Raw genomic sequence first — 20100 nt, forward strand, 5'->3', positions numbered from 1 at the left:
TAGTAAGTGGCAGAGTCCATGACTCAAGATTTCGTGAAGCTTCAGGAATCCATGAAGCAGTTCTGGTCAGGATGGTTCTCTCTTTCTAAACTACCTTCTCCAATTCAAACACTTAGCAATGACAGATAAATGCCAGACAACTAAAAAGACAGAGGCTTAATTGTTGGTGGGAATGCAAACTGGTGCAGCTATTCTGGAAAACATTGTGGAAGGTCTTCAAAAAATTAAAAATAGAATTACCCTAAGACCCAGCAGTAGCACTGCTAGGAATTTATCCAAAGGATACAGGAATGCTGATTCATAGGGGCACATGTACCCCAATGTTTAATAGCGCTATCAACAATAGCCAAATTACAGAAAAAGCCCAAATGTCCACCAACTGATGAATGGATAAAGAAGATGTATATATATACAGTGGAATACTACCATTTGCAACAATGTGGATGGAACTGGACAGTATTATGCTAAGTGAAATCAGTCAGAGAAAGACACCATGATTTCACTCACATGTGGAATTTGAGAAACTTAACAGATGATTATTGGGGAAGGGAAGGAAAAATAAGATAAAAAAGAGAGGGAGGCAAACCATAAGAGACTCTTAAATACAGAGAACAAACAGGGTTGATGGGGGTGGGGGGTTGGGAAAATGGGTGATGGGCACTGAGGAGGGTACTTGTTGGGATGAGCACTGGGTGTTGTATGTAAGTGATGAATCATGGGAATCTACTCCTGAAGCCAAGATTACACTGTATGTTAGCTAACTTGACAATAAATAAACAAGTAAACAAATAAATGTAAAATAAAATAAAGACAGAGGCTTAGGCTTATAAGTAAGTAAACATGTCTGAGGATCAGAAACAGAATTATAAAACCATGAGTAAGGGAGAAGCTTCAGCTTTAGGGTTCAGACTCTGGGATAAAGCTCTAAAAAGGATAACAAATAAGGCTCACTGTTAGATGCTAGGGCCAAGGTGGGGTGCCCCAACTCACAAACGCAGCAGAAACAGAACAAAAACCATCATGGTACCCTCAGCAGCTCTGAGGCCAAGCTCACAGCAAACCGCAGGCTCAGGGTGGCAGGCACCAGGGCCCCAGCCTGAGAACCCAGCCAGCCCAGCTCCACACCTAGACTTCCGAGTTCCCCAATGTCAACAGAGGGCACAAGCTCCTCGTACCATCATAAGCACCTGGGTGGCCTGGGGCTCTATGGGCAGCAAAATAAAACTGCTGGAGGGGAAAGGATGAGCTCAGAGCACAGACAGGGGACAAAAGATGTCACATATTCTGTGAGGCAGAGACCCAGTGGTTCTGGTCCTATGCCTGTGTTTCTGAGGCCCAGAGGAGCTGGCCAGGCCCCATCTGGGGCTCCCTCTCTCGTGCACTTAGATTGCCTTTTGAAGAGCTATCATCTGCTCTTTGCATCCCTTCCGGCACAGGGCCAGCCCCATTCCCCTCCCCATCTTCCAAAGCCCCAGGGCCCTATCTGTGGGGTCTCTCCAGCTGAGACTGGCCCATCACAAAGCCCTGGGTTCCAACTAAGCTGCTACCCTCTGATTATCCCAGATTAGGAAGCCTGTGACCATCTGGACCCAGCTGATAATGGCAGAGGGGAGGGGAGGAGAGTGGAGACCCAGCCTCTCAGAGCCTGCTGGTCCCTACCCCACAGATAATACCCAGAACAAAGCAAAAAAGGTGCTGTACTGCTTGCCCACCCAGGCAAAAGTCTGAGTGGAAAAGGTAAGATCTTGACATGGGCACCTCACCTGGGCTGGGCAGTTCCTGTCCCAAGCAGACTGCCCCATTTCCCCAACAATGACCCTTCATGCCCCCAGTGCTCTCCTGTGCAAGCGCAATGCCCTTTCCTGCCCTCTCTGCCTGGGCAGATCTGATACCCTCCATTCCAGAGCTGATCACTCTCCTTATGCCCCTTCCTTATCGGCCCCTCTTTTTTATCACCAGGCATATAGCCAGGCCTATATATGTGATATCTCTAGTCTCCCTTGACATACCCACAGAATGCTTCTTGAGGCAGGAAAAGTGTCAGCTTTACCTCTGTATCCCCCAATGCTTGGAACAAGACCTCCCACTCAGTACCCTATACAAAGTTTCCTGGATTTCTGTATCATAACACCTGTGAGGTAGTACTATTTCCTCCCTTACCAATCAGGAAAGAGAGACTCAGAGTTATTAAGTGATTTATCTACTAATGTCACTGGTCTGGTGAGTGGTGACAGAGGCAGGATTCCACCCTGGGTCCAGCCATCTATAAAGTGTGCTCTCTCCATGCAGCCTTGCCCAGGCTCTGCTAAAAGAGTGTTGAGCGTAGCACAGTTGTTTAGAAGTGGAAGATAGAATAGTCCCCCCTTATCTGTGGGGGGATACATCCCAAGTTCCCCAGCAGATGCCTAAAACCACAGTTGGTACCAAACTCTAGGTATGCTATGTTTTTCCTATACATACATACCTATGATAAAGTTTAATTTACAAATTAGGCACAAGTAATAGATTTAAAATTAACTAATAAAGATTATAATACACTATAACAAAAGTTGTGTGAATGTAGGCTCTTTTTGTACTAACTTACCTGTCTTGTGATGATGTGTGATGATAAAATGCCTACAGGATGAGATGAAGTGAAGTGAATGACACAGACATTGTGATGCATTAGGCTACTATCGACCTAAATCAGAAGGAGAATCTGCTTCCAGAATACAGCTGGTCTTGGGTAACTGAAATCGCAGAAAGTGAAACCATGGATAAGCAGGGGTGGGGGTGGGGGTGGGGGGGGACTATTGTGCATCATTTCCACCATGGGAAACCCCAGCCTGATGCCATACTGTCCCTGCCCTTAGGGGCTCCCAGTTGGATGAGGGGAGACGTGGTTCATCTCCCTCGTGAGTCAGGCTCACCAGAATACAAGCAAAAGATTTTACACTAGTGTCCTAATTTTCTAGGACTGCAGGTTAGACCAAGATCATATACAGAGGGCCTCCCTGGCTCCTAGCCCACTGCTTTTTGTGCCCCGCCCCCCACCCCAGGCTGCCTGCTGAATGGGACTGTTACTGCCCAGGAGGAAGCCAGACCAGGAGTCCTGAGTATGACTCCTTAGGTAAATGGGTTTGCCATCCTCTCCCCAGCTGAGAACAGACTTAACTTTCTGTATACCATCAGAAGCCACTGGACCCAGATTTAGTTTTTGAGTTTCGTTTTTTAAAAGTTCTAACTATTTGTAAGACTTAGTATTTTATGACTGTTATTCTTTCTTAGTGGGCTTCCAAAGAACAATGAGAAATTTACTTACTTTTTAAAAATAATAAAACTCATTCTATCTTGCACTGACCATACAGATTCATTAGATTCATCTATAAATCTAAAATACATTGAGATCATGATGAATTTATTTTTCCTGTATCTTGAAAAATTTTGCTGTTTAATCATCCTAAAAATTATTTCACATTACTCATCAGTTATTCCCAAACAAGACTACAATGATCAAATGGAAGAATGATGGTATTGCCTAGAAGGAAGACACAGTAGTGAATAAATCATTACTATTACATCATCTTTCAGTTTCCATACTAAATTTCCTATAGTGCATATCATCTTTCAAGAAGGTATAAAAGAAGTCGAGACGTCAGCTGAGAACTCAGGATCTTTCATTCTCTGCCCATAATGACAGAATGCCCAAGAGAAGGAAACTGACAGAGGACATTTCACACTTAATACAGACAAACCAGAAAGTAAATGCAGGGACACGGCAGCACTCTCATTTCTGGGGATGCAAACTGGTCAGTCACATAAGCAAAACCCCGCATAGATGAATTTTCTCAAACCCAAGAATTAGTGAACAACCTATTTCTAAAAACAGAAAAGACATATGGCATTTCAAGTCAATCAACAAGAAGGATTTCATCACACAGTATTTGACAAAGACCTGTACCATCCTATTTTGTACAATACTCATCTTTTATGATGCCTGTGCCCCAACATTTACTTGATATAGTTTGTTACAGTTCGTTAAGTGGAGACATGCTGAGGCAGTTGTGTACTAAGGTGACTATAGGGAAACAGATGCTGTAGATGTTTTAAAAATTCATTAGATTGGTCCTTCAAATTGATCTTTATAAACCTAAAATCAAAAATGTTTTAAAACTATGGAGCAAAGAAAATGTCTTTTCAACATTATGAGCCATCAAAAAATTGTAAAGTATTCCATGTAGACAATGCAAGTGCAAAACTGAACAAAACGTAAACCAAAAACCCAGAAGCAAGAAGCTAGAGCCTACTAGAGATATATGTGAAATCTGGGATCAGTAGTTACAAGATGAATACATTCCAGCTTCACACAGGGTGGTTGACGAGCATTTAACCACGTTTAAGAGATGGTGCTCATTTGGGGTATGTTGTCTCCCAGGCAAGGAAAATAAAAAATTGTTTAATTCATTTATGTATATACATACATATACATAAATACCTATTTTCATGAATATATGAATGAGTTTTATTGACATGTAATTCACATCCCATAAATTCCACCCATTTGAAGGGTAGAACTCAATGGTTTTCAGTATATTCAGAATTGTGCTAATACTTGCTAAAATTTTAGTATTTTTAGAGCCACCTGGGTGCCTCAGTTGATTAAGTGTCTGATTCTTGATTTCAGCTCAGGTCTATATCACTATTCTTGGGTTCAAGCCCTACACCAGGCTCCTTGCTGACAGTGCAGAGCCTGCTTGGGATTCTCTCCTCTCAAAAATAAACTTTAAAATTTTAGTAAACACTTCAATACTTGTAAAATATATAACTGTTTCCCACTTTCCCTTTATTCTTCCGTAAATTACTTGTAAAGGGACTTAAAATTTAAAAGATACGGTGTTTATTGGACCTAGATGGTAAATAGCGATGGCTAGTCTTCCTGTCATATTGAAGGAAAACCAGTGAGGAAAGCTCCATCACCTCTGTTCCTCTGTCCCTGATGGGAAAGCGGTCCCATTGCTGGGTCTATGCTCTCCCTCTAAAGAGCAAAAATATTCTCAAAGACAAGGGAAGCCCTCTACACTGCCAACAACTTACAATTCAACACTCCAGCTCCTCTGATTCACCACACAAGACTGGCAGGTACAGGCTGGTCATAGGGGCAGTCCATGGCCAGCCAGTGAGGGTGGAGGGTGAGATGAACCCATCACAGCAGCACTCCTCCAACAGTGGACAAAGGCCCAGCTGCACCTGGCCAGCTGAGCTGCTAGTACAATACAGGACTGAGCAGCAAAGGTGTGGTCTCATTTCAATTTCAGAGCCACTGGAGCCTCTTACTTGTAAAAACTTGAGTTTAGAATAAGTTGTTCCCAATCTAGGGCTTCATGTCACTTGTCAAACCCTAAGTAGGATCTTGAGATAGCCTAAGAATTTTCCAAAGCCTAAGAGAAATCATACATTCCTTCCTCTAATATGTATCATGTGGGCTAAAGTTGCTATAAAATGAAATTAGTGACAGAACTAGCCCATTGTAGGGATGTTCAGATTAATGGAATGTTTACAGCAAGCTCAGGGAATATAACAATTTTCTCACCAGTCATGCTGCTTAACAAGTTATACATGTAGTTTTTGATCAATAACAAATAGGGAAATGGTTTATTTCCTGGATAAAATAACATCAAAATCTCATGTCCCTGAGGAGGAAAAAAATAGTTAAGAAAAACTATTTTTTTAGGTTGAAAATGTTGACTCTAAATGATACTTAAATGACTTACTGCTCTGGTGTTGGCAGGCCCTAACACAGAACAGCTACATTTATACACAGCAAACTCAGGGCTCAGAAACAACCACTAGGTGGGATGTGGCATGGTAAAAGGCCAATTTCAGCCCCTGCAGAATGTGGTAACACCTGACCAGCTATGCCCACTTCCCAGCAGAAGCAGAAAGCCGTCTCTATGGTCAAGGCCCTTAGGATGGGGAGGATCCAATACCATGAAGTTAAGCTACTAATCATTTCTAAGAGGATTTGCTTAAATACTAACAACATCCAGTACACTCAGAGGACTTCCTATGGGTCAGGCACTGTGCTATGAAATCACATGCTCAAGGCTGAGATGACATTGATGTGCCCATGCTCATACTAAGAAGTTAACCTGGTTTTGAATGACTCTGGCTGGACGGCCTGGGCTCTCAGCTGTTGTCTCTAGAGATAGTACACTAGATGATATGCTACAGACAGGTATTGTTAGATCTTCAACTCCAACAGACTGGAGAGATACTGATGGGAAAGATTCACCAGTGCCTGTGTCAAATTTGAATCCAAGTCTGACTGCAAAGCCCAGCATCTTCCCACGTCTCCTTTTTAAAGCACTCTGCAGAAAGAGGTTATCCCCATCCCCACCAGGCTTGTACATTCCTGTAAGCCTTTGTCTAATTTCCCAATTAGATGAGACTGGCTGACTGGACGTAGGGGCTGAAGGTAACCGACTCCACACATTATCACTCTGCTGTGGGATAGAGCAGCCTGTGACAACAGTGACCTTTCTGTCTGGATGCTGACCCCCCCCCTCCCCCCAAGAAACCCCCTTACCCATTGTCCTCTGGTGCCAACAGTTTTTGTACTTTCCCTGGTTCTCCATATTGAGTGTTGTCCATTGATCTGGGACCCTTGCTTGGCCCCTGGGCCTATTCTCAAATTCTCACATTCCAGCTTTCAGCCTCCTTTTCTTCACCTGAATAACTCAAGCTTTACACATGCACACTAATAACCTGCTACTTTATTCAACGCATTTTATTCTTCCCCAAGCATCTACTTTGGTACTTATTTCCTGCTACAGCACCCCCTGGTGGGGTTACATAACAGCATGACTGAACCCCACACACCAACTTTCAGTTTTAAGTGGATTGGAAGTTAAGGAATTTAATCACCCCATCTATATACAAAGACCTGTGACTGGCTCTGCCAGTACTAGATACTGAGGTCTTAGATGACCAGGACTGCCTTAATCTGTTTCTAGCACCAAATGTTCTGGATGCTTATATTAGCTGAACTAGTTTCACAACAAAAATCCCCTCACAACCAAATTACAGAAGTCCAAAAATACAAGAATTAAATAGCCTGGCTCAACATTTTCAGTAAAATTGCAAAATGCCATTAGTTTTACGCATAAAGGATAAATAAGACTTTATGATAGCTGCCTGTACTGCATTAGATTTGGGGGTGGGCACAGACTCACTTAATCAAGGCACTCAAATCTCACTTTACTTGTATATAGTTACTGAGGAGGCCCAATACCAGGCTTGCCTGCTCATAACCACCTCACCCTCAGCCCTTCCCAGAAAACTTTCATCAGCTTGAGAAACTGTCACCTCAAGTTGAGAAGCATGGGGAAATAAACATTCATTTTTGTATTTAGGCTCTGCTTCCTAATGATACAATACATTCCACTCCCTAGAACACAGTAAGCAGTCATTAGCACATTAGCTACCCTAGAGGTTAGAGACTTCCAAAGGGGAGTGTCTCTACTAAAAACTGAAAAAACAATGAGAGGTTACTTCTAGATAAAGTAAGGATCAACATCAAAGGCCCCTGAAAGGGGGAGGGCAGAGACACATTTGTCACTGCGTTCCCAATGTAACTCATGCACTAGTCACGTAGGATTTTCCTGCCAGCCTGTCCTGCACTAGTTTCACCTGAAGAAACTAGGAGAACTCAATTTGTTAAAGCCCATCAACAGAAAACGCTTCAAATATGACAAACTGTAGACATGTAAATGTTCTAGAGTGTAACAGCTCAGAGGACTGAGCATAGAAATGTGGATTCTAATCACAGCTCTATGCTGCTTAGGAAAATGTATTTCAGCATTTTAGGCTCTTCAGTAGCACAAGCAAATTCCCTTTACACTTTAGAGAGACTCAGGATTAAATGAGAATAATGTAGAACACTACCTATAGTGTATAATGACCCAAAATATAATGGAATGGGCAAAATAAAACACACTCATTTTCTATGTGCAATACAGATTCCCTTATACATCAGAGGAAAAAAAGCCATCTTAAACATATCCCTCTTCTAAACCTGTAACACCAAACTGCAGGTGAATGAATCAAAGTGCTGTCCTATTAACCATCAGCCTTCAGCTTTCACCAGATTTATGGGATATTGGGTCTGGTTAACTCTGCTTGGCTCCTCCTGTTCTGGCTCCTGCCTCATAAGCACAGCTGAAACCAAGGATTTCCTGGCAGCCGAAAGAATCAATCAAGGAATATTCCCTTGGGGCAACAGAATTATCAGTCCAAATAGTGGACCTACAGTCCATTCAGGCCATGCGTCTTTTTCAAAGATTTTATTAGAGGTCTTTAGAGAGCAAAATCCAAACTCCAGATCCAGCTGCCAAGAAGACCCTGAAACAGAATAAAGCACAACAATAAGAACAGAATCTTCACCTGAATATTGGGTTCTTTCATTTCCCATTTAGGATTTGTGTGAATATATACAGAGAACACCTAGAACACACAAGAGGTGCTGGGCATAGAAGAGGCTTGATGTTACTATTTTAACTGAAGAGGCTGCTGAAGAACAGGCAACTAATAACTAACAAGAGAGCCTTGATGATTTTAAGCAAATAAAGGAAAACTTATTTCAAACGCAGTAAACATAGGAATTTTTTGAGAGACCATGAGCAGGGGAGAGGGGCAGAGGGAGAAAGAGAATCTTAAGCAGGCTCCATGCTCAGCATGGAGCCCAACACGGGGCTCGATCCCACAACCCTGGGATCATGACCTGAGCTAAAACCAAGAGTCAGACACTCAAATGACTGAGGCTCCCAGGCACCCCAACAGAGGAACTTCGTTAAGAGATGAAAGGCAAATACTCCTAACAGAATCCCTGGGTAAACAGGCCTCTGGATCCAACCTGTGTCGTAAAGCAAGTATAATCTAATTTTTATGTATCAAGTGCTTACCACAGTGTGGGATATAGAATTATTAATAGGAAGACAGGGAATAGGGTCTTACTCTACCCCAAGAGGTCCCTGGAGACATACCTATTATGCTGTGGGTACTGGTTGAGGCATGGCAGGCGGCTCGGGTTTCCCACCTTTCTGTTCTGAGATGGGGGTGGTGGGAAGGATCTCATCTTTGGGTTCCACAATGCTCACATGATCTGGCAGGGGCTTCTTAGGGCCAATCTTACCACTTGGGTCCCAGGGAAGCATGATCTTCACTTTGATGCCCAGCACACCTAGAAGATGCCATAGTTAGAATCTAGCTGGGGCTGCACCGATCCCATGATAAGACAGGACAGAAAGAAGAGGACAGTAGGTTACTCAAGCACCCCTGGGTCTGGTCCCTTCTCAGACAAATGCCTCTAATCAATCAATGAACAGGACACTTTTGCAAAAGGAACCCATGCGCAGCACCACAGAACGTGGCACTGACAAGGACCAAGAGCAGGATGTGACCTTTCTGACTCGTCATCGTATCATCACCGAAGGGTACACAGGTGGCTAAGAGCAAACCAACTCTCGGATCTGACTGATCTCAGTAATTCTCACAGTTCAATACAGCACATTAATCAGTAAACCCAAGGAGTATCAACATGCTCCACTACTCCCAAAATGAACTCCCCAAACACTGCAGTGTGCGTGGAAAGCACATCTATCTGCTAAAAGCCCTTTGCCCCAAGCACTCCCAGCTGCTTACCCTGTCTGAGCAGCACATGGCGCACAGCAGTATCAACATAGTAGTTAACAGGGTCCCCGCTGTGAATCATCAGGCCATCCACAAACTTCATGGATTTAGCCCTCTGTCCTCGGAGTTTCCCAGACACCACGACCTCACAGCCTTTGGCCCCACTCTCCATGATGAACCGCAGCACACCATAGCAGGCCCTTTGGGAGAACAAGAGACAGATACCCACCTATCATCACCAAAGATAGGGATTGTTCAAGCCCACCACACCCCACCATGTTAAAAAACAGATACAAAAAGCACAAGACTTATTAGTCTGCACTATCTTCAACTTTAATGGAGAATAAATTTGACCAGAGCCTGGCAATTCTCCTTCATTCCCATCACACCTCATCTTAGGCTAATTCCTTAGGGAATATTTACCAAATCCTTCTAACCACATGCTTCCCAGCCTTGGTTGCACATTAGGATCATCTCAACAAGATTAAAATAGAACAAAAAAACCTGTGAAGTCTAGACCTCACTCCAGGCCAATTAAATGGTGAGGGTGGTAAAACTCAGCATTTCACAATCGGGTAAGCACTCAGTTTAAGAACCCAGAAGTACCCCAGTCATTGAGTGGCCCCTTATCTCCAGAATTCACATTCATTAGGAACCCTAACTACTAATGTGGGTTCCTAGCCACCTTGACTAGAGTGCTGGAAAAAGAGGTTTCTAGGCCTATACATTGACAGTAAGCCTTAAAATATCATGCCCAACTCGTTTATCACCGCATACCCTGGGAAATACTAACTGGGAGAGCTAGATGCCAATTTAGACAGGGAAGGTAGGACCCGGCACTCTAGGATCTAGGCCCCTTTGCATCATCTCATGTAATCACCACAAAAAGGAGAGGTGGATGTAATGACCTCCATTTACAAATAGGAGATCCGAGGGTCAGAAACTCAGTAAGAGGCTCAGGTCTCAGAACTTCCAAGTCAAACTTCTCTGTGTACGAAAAATTACCTGGACCAGGTTGCTGGGCCACACCCCCACTTTCCACTTCAGTGGGTGGAGACTGACAAGTTTTATTTCTAACAGGTCCTCTGATGATGACAGTGACGCTGGCTCAGGGACCAAGCTTTTGAGGACCACGGTTCTAAGTGGAGTGGCTGGTACTCAAACCAGGCAGGCAGCCTTTTTTAGAAGTCCTGCCTACAGCCGTTCCTGCTACCTATTTCCCCATCAGGTCAACGTTCCTAAAGCTCAGCTCTCATGTCCTTCCCCTGCTGAAAAACCTGCCAGGGCTCTGCATGACGTACTGACTGAATTTTAAACACCCAAGCAAGGCATTCCGACAACTTCACAAATAGTGAAACTACACAAAGAACTCCTACTGAAATCTTACCAGTAGGCCCAGCTCCAGAGCCATCTAGCCACCTCATGGCTTTACAGTCCATCCCTCCTCACAGCACTATCTACATACATACATACATACAGATAAGCTCTCCCATCAGGACTATGTCTCACCTCTTTATAATCCCTGCACTTAATGGATCTGAGTAACTTCACCAAGAATCTTAACTTACTCTCCCTGGAGTTCCCTAATCATTAAAAGGTTCAAGACACTTACCTCCGCACAGCGAGGCCTCCTAGGAGTTTGTAACGCAGAGACTCTGCCTGGGCAATAGCACACAGACCTCTTGTGGCCACTTTTTCAGCATAAAGCTTTAAGAAGGAAACAAGTCACAGCCTTAAACCAGTGTTTTCTACAAAAAACGAGTTCATTCATCATGCCAGCATGTATCACTGTTGGCATCCCTCAAGTACTAAACACTTCTGCTACCCACGAGTAACATGCACTGTGATATAGTTCCAACCTTTCCTTATTGCCCTCCCACCCCTAGCTCCTTCTACGGCTACACCAACTGACGGGGTAGCCAATCCATTATACCATTATCATACCCAAACTGAATGTAAAAATCCCTTAACCACCAGAACGAGCAGAACAGGCCTATAAACTGAAGCCCACTGGATATTAAGAGACCTTCAACAAAATACCACTCCATTTATAAAATTTAGCGATCATAACTAAGATCTACACGACGTTAAGAGTTTATAGAAGTACCACCCTAAATAACCATTTCCAGGACCACAGTTATCTCTGGCGTAAGCCAAGATCACTCACCTCTACACTGCCCTCAGGAAAACCAAATCTCTTCTGAACCACAGCGGTCAATTCTCGGATCCGCCGGCCCTTCTCACCCAGAACATTCTGCGTCCTTAGGAAAATAAAGAGGGAGAATTTGTAACTCTCACAAAATTCCGGACAGGACTTTAAATCTTATATGCATGTGGTAGTAAAGTCTCATTCATCTGACACAAGGATATATAAATTCTAGATAACAAGAACTAGAATTAGATTTAAAATGCCGTTAATAAAAACCGTACGTTTACTAAGGCCAACTCACTGGTTGTCCCCTTAAATTTATAGAATACACCGTCCTAGCATATACAACTACAGGTGATAACCAGGAAAACTGAGTCTTCACCTGGTGGCCAAGATGATGATTTCTGTCCTGGTTGGTGTAACTCGGACCTCAACCCCGGAGTAGCCATCTTCAGCCAGCTCCCGCGTGAGAAACTCGTTCAGTTCGGCTTTGAAGATGCCATCAGCGACAAACTAACCAGAAGATAAAACTTGCAATTAGAACATGGATGCAGGGTCACTTTTTCCTGCCTAGTCCTTCTGCCAGGGCCCCTCTCATCAAAATTCCACACCTCTAACAACCAGCCCATCACCTCTCCATTACCCTTGTTCCATCTGGAACGGGGCAACCCTTCTCAGACAAATGCCTCTAGGTCGTCCTTTGGAAGTTACTTTAACCCGAGGGCCCTTAAAACTGCCACAGAACGCGGCACGAAGTAGGGGCCCCCCGGACAAAGAGAAATCCTCCAGTCAGACTCGTCATCTTCTCTTCATTGAAGGGTTTTTAAGACGTGTTTATGTGGATGTACGTATACATGCTGAACGGAAAGCTGCCCCGAAAGGGCACATTTACCACTCACTCACTCAGAACAGCAGAAACACTAACTACCCTCGGAACTGGTGAAAATACAGTGACTTAAGCAGTCCCACATAGACACAACTTGGACCATCAGAAGAACCCCAGCCACGTTATCTTGCGGTCAAGTACCTGTGGTCTTACAAAACTGGCAAGTCCTAACTCGAAAAGAGTGTGGATCTACGAGATGTTATGCACACACAAAAACGACAAGCTGCCTCTTTCTAAAGCAAATGGGTCTTTACACAGTTCTCGCCCACGGAAAAGCGAAAAGTTAAAGCTCGAAAAGTTCAAGTTCTCCCCGGGTCTCCTTCCTCTCTTCCTCCAGGAGTTTCCTTTGGGCCCCAGACGTAGCAAGAAACTGACAGTAGCTTTTCCAATTGAGGTCTTTGGGGTCGGTCAGAAGGCGGCATCCTGCCACGAATAAAGCACGAATACGCTGCTCCCTCTCCTACCCAAAGCCACAGTGTGAGCCGTGGTGGGAAATGGCTCACGCTCCCCACATAGCATTCGTTTAGTAAAGCTATCTGTCGACCAAAAAATGCTCACAAGCGCTTTCTCCGGCGCAGGAGGGGCGCCCGGCGCTCATCTCTGCTCTCCGGCCAGAAGCGGCAGAAATGTCTCGCTGCCTGACTTCCGCCGCCGAACTGCGCTCGCCCGGCTCGGGCCCCGCGTTCCATCCGCCGCCATCCGCAGCCCGCGGGAACGCCACGCGGCCACGGCCGCTTCCCGAAGCAGGACCCAAAGCCGCAAGTCTTGCGAAGGCATCGCCACAAGCCCCGACCCGCGAGGCGCCACGGTTCCCCGGACCGGCCCTCAGGGTCTCACCTTCCTCTTCTTGGAAATTTGCACCGCCATCTTGCTGCCGCGCACCGCCGAAAGGAAAGGAAGTGGCTCGCCGGCGGAAGTACGTATAAAGGGCGCGGGCGACGACAAAGAACTGCGCGACGTCAACGCCTGTGGGCCCTCCTGGGAAATGTAGTTTTTAGGAAAGCGTTAAAGGGGAGGCGGGGAAGAAGGGTAATGGAGACCCCTATAGGCAGAAACAGGAAGAGTAGCAGATCAATCAGAACTTTGGAACTGCAGGGGAGCTTACAGTCCAACTCTCATTAGCTTAAAAGTGAGCAACGTGAGACACAGAGATGGAAATTACAGTTACAAGGTCATACGGCAACAGCATGGAATCCTGGTCCCTACAATATACACTGTAATAAAAAGTCAGCTGAAAGCCCTCCATGAAATCCGTTTAGGTGCCCAGCTCTTCCAATCTGTGACCATTTCCTGTTCCAAATGATGACACTAATAATATCTAATATTTATTAAATATTCTAGGGACCGTTCTATGCCCTTTATGTTATGAACTCATTTACCTGTACCTTGCTTTCATAAAGTCCGTTAAAACTTGTAATGGAAGTCGCAAAAATAATAGTTCGTGGACTCACAATTATTCTTCAACTAAAAAATTTTCCCCTTACATTTTGAAATTTTCAAATGTACAGAAAAGTGGAAAGGATTGTGCATATGTGCATCACCAAGGCGCTCCAATTGACCTTTGCGTATTTGCTTTATCAAGCATCTGTCCATCCCTCTATCCACCCAACAGTGCATCATTTGATGCATTTCAAAGTAGGGGCACCTGGGTGGCTCAGTCAGTTAAGCGTCTGACTGCGGCTCAGGTCATAATCTCACAGCTCGTGAGTTTGAGTCCCACATCGGGCTCTGCATTGACAGCTCAGAGACTGGAGCCTACTCTGGATTCTGTGTCTCCCTCTCTCTCTGCCCCGCCCCCGTTCACACCCTGTCTCTCTCTCTCTCTCTCTCTCTCTCTCTCTCTCTCTCTCTCTCTCTCTCTCTCAAAAAATAAACATTAAAAAAAATTCAAAGTAAATTGCAGACATCAGCACACTTCACTCCGAAGCACCTCAACAACAGTTTTATTGAGAAATAATTGATATACATCACTGTATAAGTTTAAGGCATACAGTTTTATTTACAAATATTGTGGAATGATTGCCATTGTAGTTCAGCTAACACCTATCATGTCATATAGATACAATAAAAAGAAAAGGAAGAAGAAGAAAAAGTTTCTCTGTGATGAAGGTGGGTTTTTTTTTTTTTTGCAGATGCATTGCATTTTATTTAATTGTGTTTTTTTAATTTGAATTTTAGTTAGTTAACATACACTGCAATATCGGTTTCAGGAGGAGCAGTTTTATTTTAAATTTGAATAGTTTGCCTACACTTAAAATCAGGACATTTCTCTGTAAAGCTATTTTAGGCTTCTCTTAAAAATAGATCTAGCAGAATACTAGGCCCACATTTCCTCATGCAGCACTCTCCTTCCCTGTTAGATGGTGAAGGGCTTTCCAATGTGCCACAGCCCCTGGCAGCTTCGCTCGTTTATTGTCTGGCCCTAGAAGCCATCTGAGATTTTCCCCAGCACTAAAACAACTCCGATGCAAAGATCTGCCCTATAATCACAGAATTACCAGAGTTCTGGGGGGGGAGTGGAGCAGAGAGACCAGGGAAAATGAAAAGAAGTAAATGAGCCAAAGAGATAGTTAGGCTGTGAACCCATGTATCTTGGTGATGGATTGCGGTTGAGGGGGAGTTGAGAATGATACCCCAATTTCTGATGCCAGCAGTGGGCGCTTGGTGACAACCCTCACTGAGATGAGGCACCCAGGATCAGGCTTTTTTCTCCCTGGGTCATCTCCCTCTGCTCCTCACTCCCTTCCTCATCCAGCTCCATGGTTTGTTGATTCGGTGGTGCCAGGCTGATAAAGCGTCCGCCCTGATGAGTCTGCCTACCTGACTTTTCTGTGCCCTCACACAGGACCTGGGTGCTGTGGGACAGCAGCAGCCTTGCATGCTGGGGTCAGAATATTTTCTCGTCCAGATATGCCCCTCATTCTCCCACGGTGCCTGTTGTAAGCGTTGCCAGACCAGAGCCTCCCCTCACTCTCAGTGATCAGCTTCCCTCCTAACCCCGGCCCCTGGGTAGATTGTACAGGCAAGAACTGCCCCTCACCCATCCTGTGATTGTGTGTGCCCTCCTCCCTGCTCAGGAAAGAGACCCTCTTCTTGCCCAAGGTCGACCACCCCTCTGTGTTCTGGTTCAAGTTTAGTTCTGTTCCTTTGAGACCTTGCTCTAGCAGTCATGCCTTCTCTTTCCTGTGATACTGTTCTTTTACTGGCTCTTTCCTTCCCCGTGCTAAATATGTCACTTCTTCCTCGTCGATCCCATAACCACCACACCTCATTTCACTGGATTGGAATGGCCTGCTTATGTCCCACTAGACCGTCAGGACCAAGCCTGTTTTGTTCGTTATAACCAGAGCTTGGGATATGGCCTGGCTGGAGCCCAGTGTCAGTAAACTTTGACGAGCAATCAAATCAATGCATGAATTCTGGTTTTAGATCCTTTCCTAGTAGCATGGTTCATACGAATTTGTTTGCAAGTGGCATTTCTGAACCAGGCTCTGGAGACTCAAAAGTGAGCATCAGACCATGGCAAGTTCTTGGAGGTAAATCCACCCCGAGGCTCCACGGTAGCTCCTCAGCGACACTAGGAGAGGCTGCCTGCCTGGGTATTGCCCTCTGGTTCCAGAAGGAAGCCCGTGAAGGGAGCCTTTGTCTTTATCATGATGCCTTACATTTTATCTAAGACCATTATAAGAAGATAATGTATTACTCAAAATAACACCACAAGAATAATAGTGGCCACAATACCCTGAACTCTAATAGAAGCAGGGACTGTGAGGATGCCTTAATCTCCCCTGGGACATCCAAAGTATAACCAAGGCTCACTGTGTTGAGCCCCCAGTGCCACAGAAGTGTCCTCGGAACTTGGAAGAGGGAGCCGTGGGCGGGAGAACACATATGGCCTTTTGGCCATGCAGGCAGGCCATGCCTGGGCTCTGTGAGTGCCACACAGATACCGTCCTGAAATTCCAGAAGACCAAAGGTGTGGTTTGCCCTGGCATATATCCATGGAGGTAGGTGCAAGAATGCTCATTATGGGCCACCTGGGTGGCTCAGTCAGTTGAGGGTCTGACTTCAGCTTAGGTCATGATCTCATGGTTCGTGAGTTTGAACCCACCATTGGGCTCACACTGCCAGTGCGGGGGGTCTGCTCAGGATTCTCTGTCTCTCTCTGTCTCTCTGTCTCTCTCTCTCTCTCTGCCCCTCCCCCACTTGCACCCTCTCCACCATCCCCCCTGTCAAAAATAAATAAACATAAAATAAAGAATGCTTGAGGTGGCTCAGTCGGTTGGATGTCCAGCTTGGGCTCAGGTCCTGATCTCAGGGTTCGTGGGTTCAAGCCCCACGTCAGGCTCTGTGCTTTCAGCTCAGAGACTGCAGCCTGCTTCGGATTCTGTCTCCAGCTCTCTCTGCCCCTCCTCCACTTGTGCTCTGTCTCTGTCTCTAAAATAAATAAACATCAAAAAAATTTAAAAAAACAAAGAATGCCCATTATAGCAGTGTTATTAATAGTGAAAACATGGGGCGCCTGGGTGGCTCAGTCGGTTAAGCGTCCGACTTCAGCTCAGGTCATGATCTCACAGTCTGTGAGTTCAAGCCCCGCATCAGGCTCTGTGCTGACAGCTCAGAGCCTGGAGCCTGTTTCGGATTCTGTGTCTCCCTCTCTCTCTGACCCTCCCCCGTTCATGCTCTGTCTCTCTCTGTCTCAAAAATAAATAAATAAATGTTTAAAAAAATTTAAAAAAAATAGTGAAAACATAAACTAAAAACAGCCCCAAAACTGTAGGGAAATGGCTGTGGAATATTATGTAGTCATTAAAGAGAATGAGGTGCACATATGAATAGAGCACCAAGAGATACTGCTACACCAGAAAAACAAATTGCAGAACAATATGGACTGTGCAATATCTTTGTATGGTAAAATAAAATATATATGCATATAGATACATCGAAGGATCTCTACCCAACTGATGGAGAACTAAACCTACTTCTGGGAATGGAACAGTATTGAGGGAGGTGAAAGGGCTATTTACTTTATTGCTTCCCTTATAATAAATATATATATTCCTTACTTGTGAACTTAAATACAAATAACAAAGAAAAAAAATGCAAGGGCCACATACATTTTGGATTTCTGACCACACGACCACTTGTGAAACAATGTGAATGCCCCAGCCTCCAGCACCAAATGCCATAATCCTTTCTTCTGATAGTTTAAGGTAAAGAAAAAAGTTTCTTTTCTTAAATTCTAAATCTGTACTGTCTCATACAGTAGCCACTGGCCTCACGGGGATGCTGAACATTCGAGATGTGGCTGGTCAGAGTGAACAGCGCTATAAGTATATGATGCACACCAGACTTCAAGGTATACATAAACGAAGAAATTTCCATTAATAATTTTTATATTGATTATATGTTGAGACAATAACACTTTAGACACGTTGGGTTAAAATATACTATTAAAATTAAGTTCACCTGTTTCTTTTGCCCTTTGGGTGGCTCGGTCAGTTAAGTCGCCGACTTCAGCTCAGGTCATGATCTCACAGTTTGTGAGTTCGAGTCCCACGTCCGGCTCTGGTGCTGACAGCTCAGAGTCTGGAGACCGATTCAGATTCCGTGTCTCCCTCTCTCTCTGCCCCTTCTCTGCTCATGCTCAGTCTCTCTCTCTCTCTCTCTCTCTCCCCCTCTCAAAAATAAATAAACATTAAAAAAAGAAGAAAAACTGGAATTACATATATGGCTCCCATCTGAGGCCCTCAACATTTCCACTGGATAGTGCTGCTGTACTCTTTTCCACTGCAGAGATCAATGGTGTCTGACCTCTTGTTTTCTTGGGATTGGGCACAGTGACTGGCAGGGCACGGGCAGTCGGCAACTGCCCACAGACTTACAGAACAGAGGAAAGCTCACTTGGAGTGTTGACGTACCAATCTTGTTTCTCTGTTTGCCTGGGGCGTTGGGAAGCTCAGAGCTAAATTTCATGCTCAGTTGAGGTCCTAACAATGTGGGAAACAAAGGCAGAAGAAAAAATTAAATTTCCTGACAACTTACAGTCCACTGACAAGTCCTCGAGACGGGCAGAGTGACCTTCCTCTGGGAACCCAGCTGCTTCCATGATGACACTTTGCGAAGGGCAAGATGTGATCTTAGCCCAACCCCCGGGATCCTGTAAGTCTACTTTAACATATAAAAATTCCTTTGGAAACTTCCTTTATCTCTACCCGCCCCCACCAACATATATGTTGGCAATCCTACTCCAAGCTTATGGCCCACTGATATGCATCTGAAGGATCTCATGACTGAGGTCAGTAATAAATGACCTTTTCCTAACACTGGCTAGCCCCCTCAAGGTCCTGGAAGCCTTGATTCCAAAATTCCTTGGAGACTTACGCTATCCCTAACCTCTCCCCACTTAAAGGTATGTAATCAATCACCCGTCACAACCCCCGTGCAGCTCTTTCTGCAGGACACGGGTCCTGTCCTTGTGCTTTAATGAAATCACCTTTTTACACCGAAGATGTCTCAAGAACTCTTTCTGGGCCACTGGCTCCAAACCCCAACCTTTTCCACATCACTAGGACCCCACTCTGGCCTGGACCCACTCTAGACAGGTGGAAGAGACCCATCAGGGGGCATTCAGGATCGTTCCTGCAGCTCTAGCACCAGGAAAGTAAGACCATCACAGCCCTTCTTCCACATACATCTGCTCTCTCTCTTCCATAAACCGAGCCCACGTGATCCGGTGAATGAGTAAAGGTGAACTCAGCGTTCAGGTTTTTCTGAGCGAACTGCCTATGTGGCCCCTAGACCCACATGGCAGGCTGGGGTATGGATTTAAATCCTTGCCTTTGGGGTTAGGCAAAACATTTCTCAGGTTGAATGACACTTTGGAGAAATTCCAAGTTTTCTCATCCAGCAGAACTTTTCCAAGCAACTTTTCAGGGTGGCATAGTGTTTAAGTTCACACACTTGAGCCAGACAGTCTAGGTACCCACCCCTGGTCTGCTGGTTTACTAGCCACGTGGCCTCAAACAGGTTATGCCTGCATCAATTTCCTCCTCTATTAAATGGATGAAAATAATAGTAAACCCACCACAACCTCATGGGGTGATTGTGGGGTGAAATGAATTAATACAGGCCAAATGCTTAGCACATAGTTAAGCACCCAGAACATAGTAAGTGCTCAATTAGCATTAGTTATTCCATGGATCCACGGCTTATGCCAGGTCCTGGGGAAACTGATGAATCTGACCCAGCCCCTGCTCAGATCTGGGATGAGGTGGAGGATACAGATAAATGAGTGTGATAAGCATCATAAGTGTCATGATGGGGGCAATAGAGTACTGAGAGGACAGGATATTTGAAAGGATGTCACAGGGGCGCCTGGGTGGCTCAGTCGGTTAAG

The 20100-nt window shown here is 44.9% G+C and overlaps 1 protein-coding gene and 2 non-coding genes across 3 annotated transcripts; all 3 read right to left on the minus strand.

The window, feature by feature from the left end:
* Window positions 1–8306: 8306 nt before the first annotated feature.
* RPS3 (ribosomal protein S3) lies at window positions 8307–13612 on the minus strand. Its single transcript, XM_042905440.1, has 7 exons — window positions 13539–13612; window positions 12198–12328; window positions 11834–11927; window positions 11279–11373; window positions 9679–9866; window positions 9021–9217; window positions 8307–8379 (listed from the first exon to the last, which is right to left on the minus strand). The coding sequence occupies exons 1-6, from the start codon at window positions 13566–13568 to the stop codon at window positions 9024–9026; spliced, it is 732 nt and encodes a 243-aa protein (XP_042761374.1). The 5' UTR covers window positions 13569–13612; the 3' UTR covers window positions 8307–8379; window positions 9021–9023.
* LOC122201517 lies at window positions 9325–9469 on the minus strand. The gene has a single exon (XR_006194217.1). It is a non-coding gene; the product is annotated as a small nucleolar RNA SNORD15 (small nucleolar RNA).
* On the minus strand, window positions 12485–12633 carry LOC122201518. Its single transcript, XR_006194218.1, has one exon. It is a non-coding gene; the product is annotated as a small nucleolar RNA SNORD15 (small nucleolar RNA).
* Window positions 13613–20100: the final 6488 nt, after the last annotated feature.

The sequence above is a fragment of the Panthera leo genome, chromosome D1 (assembly GCF_018350215.1).
Source record: "Panthera leo isolate Ple1 chromosome D1, P.leo_Ple1_pat1.1, whole genome shotgun sequence".
NCBI lineage: Eukaryota > Metazoa > Chordata > Mammalia > Carnivora > Felidae > Panthera > Panthera leo.

Coding starts and splice junctions, on each gene's coding strand:
- RPS3 (XM_042905440.1), bottom strand. CDS start 13,568: ATGGCGGTGCAAATTTCCAAGAAGAGGAAG. Junction 11,928..12,197: donor ATCATCATCTTGGCCACCAG/GTGAAGACTCAG, acceptor TATTTTCCTAAG/GACGCAGAATGTTCTGGGTG. Junction 9,867..11,278: donor GGAGGCCTCGCTGTGCGGAG/GTAAGTGTCTTG, acceptor GTTCTCCCAAAG/GGCCTGCTATGGTGTGCTGC.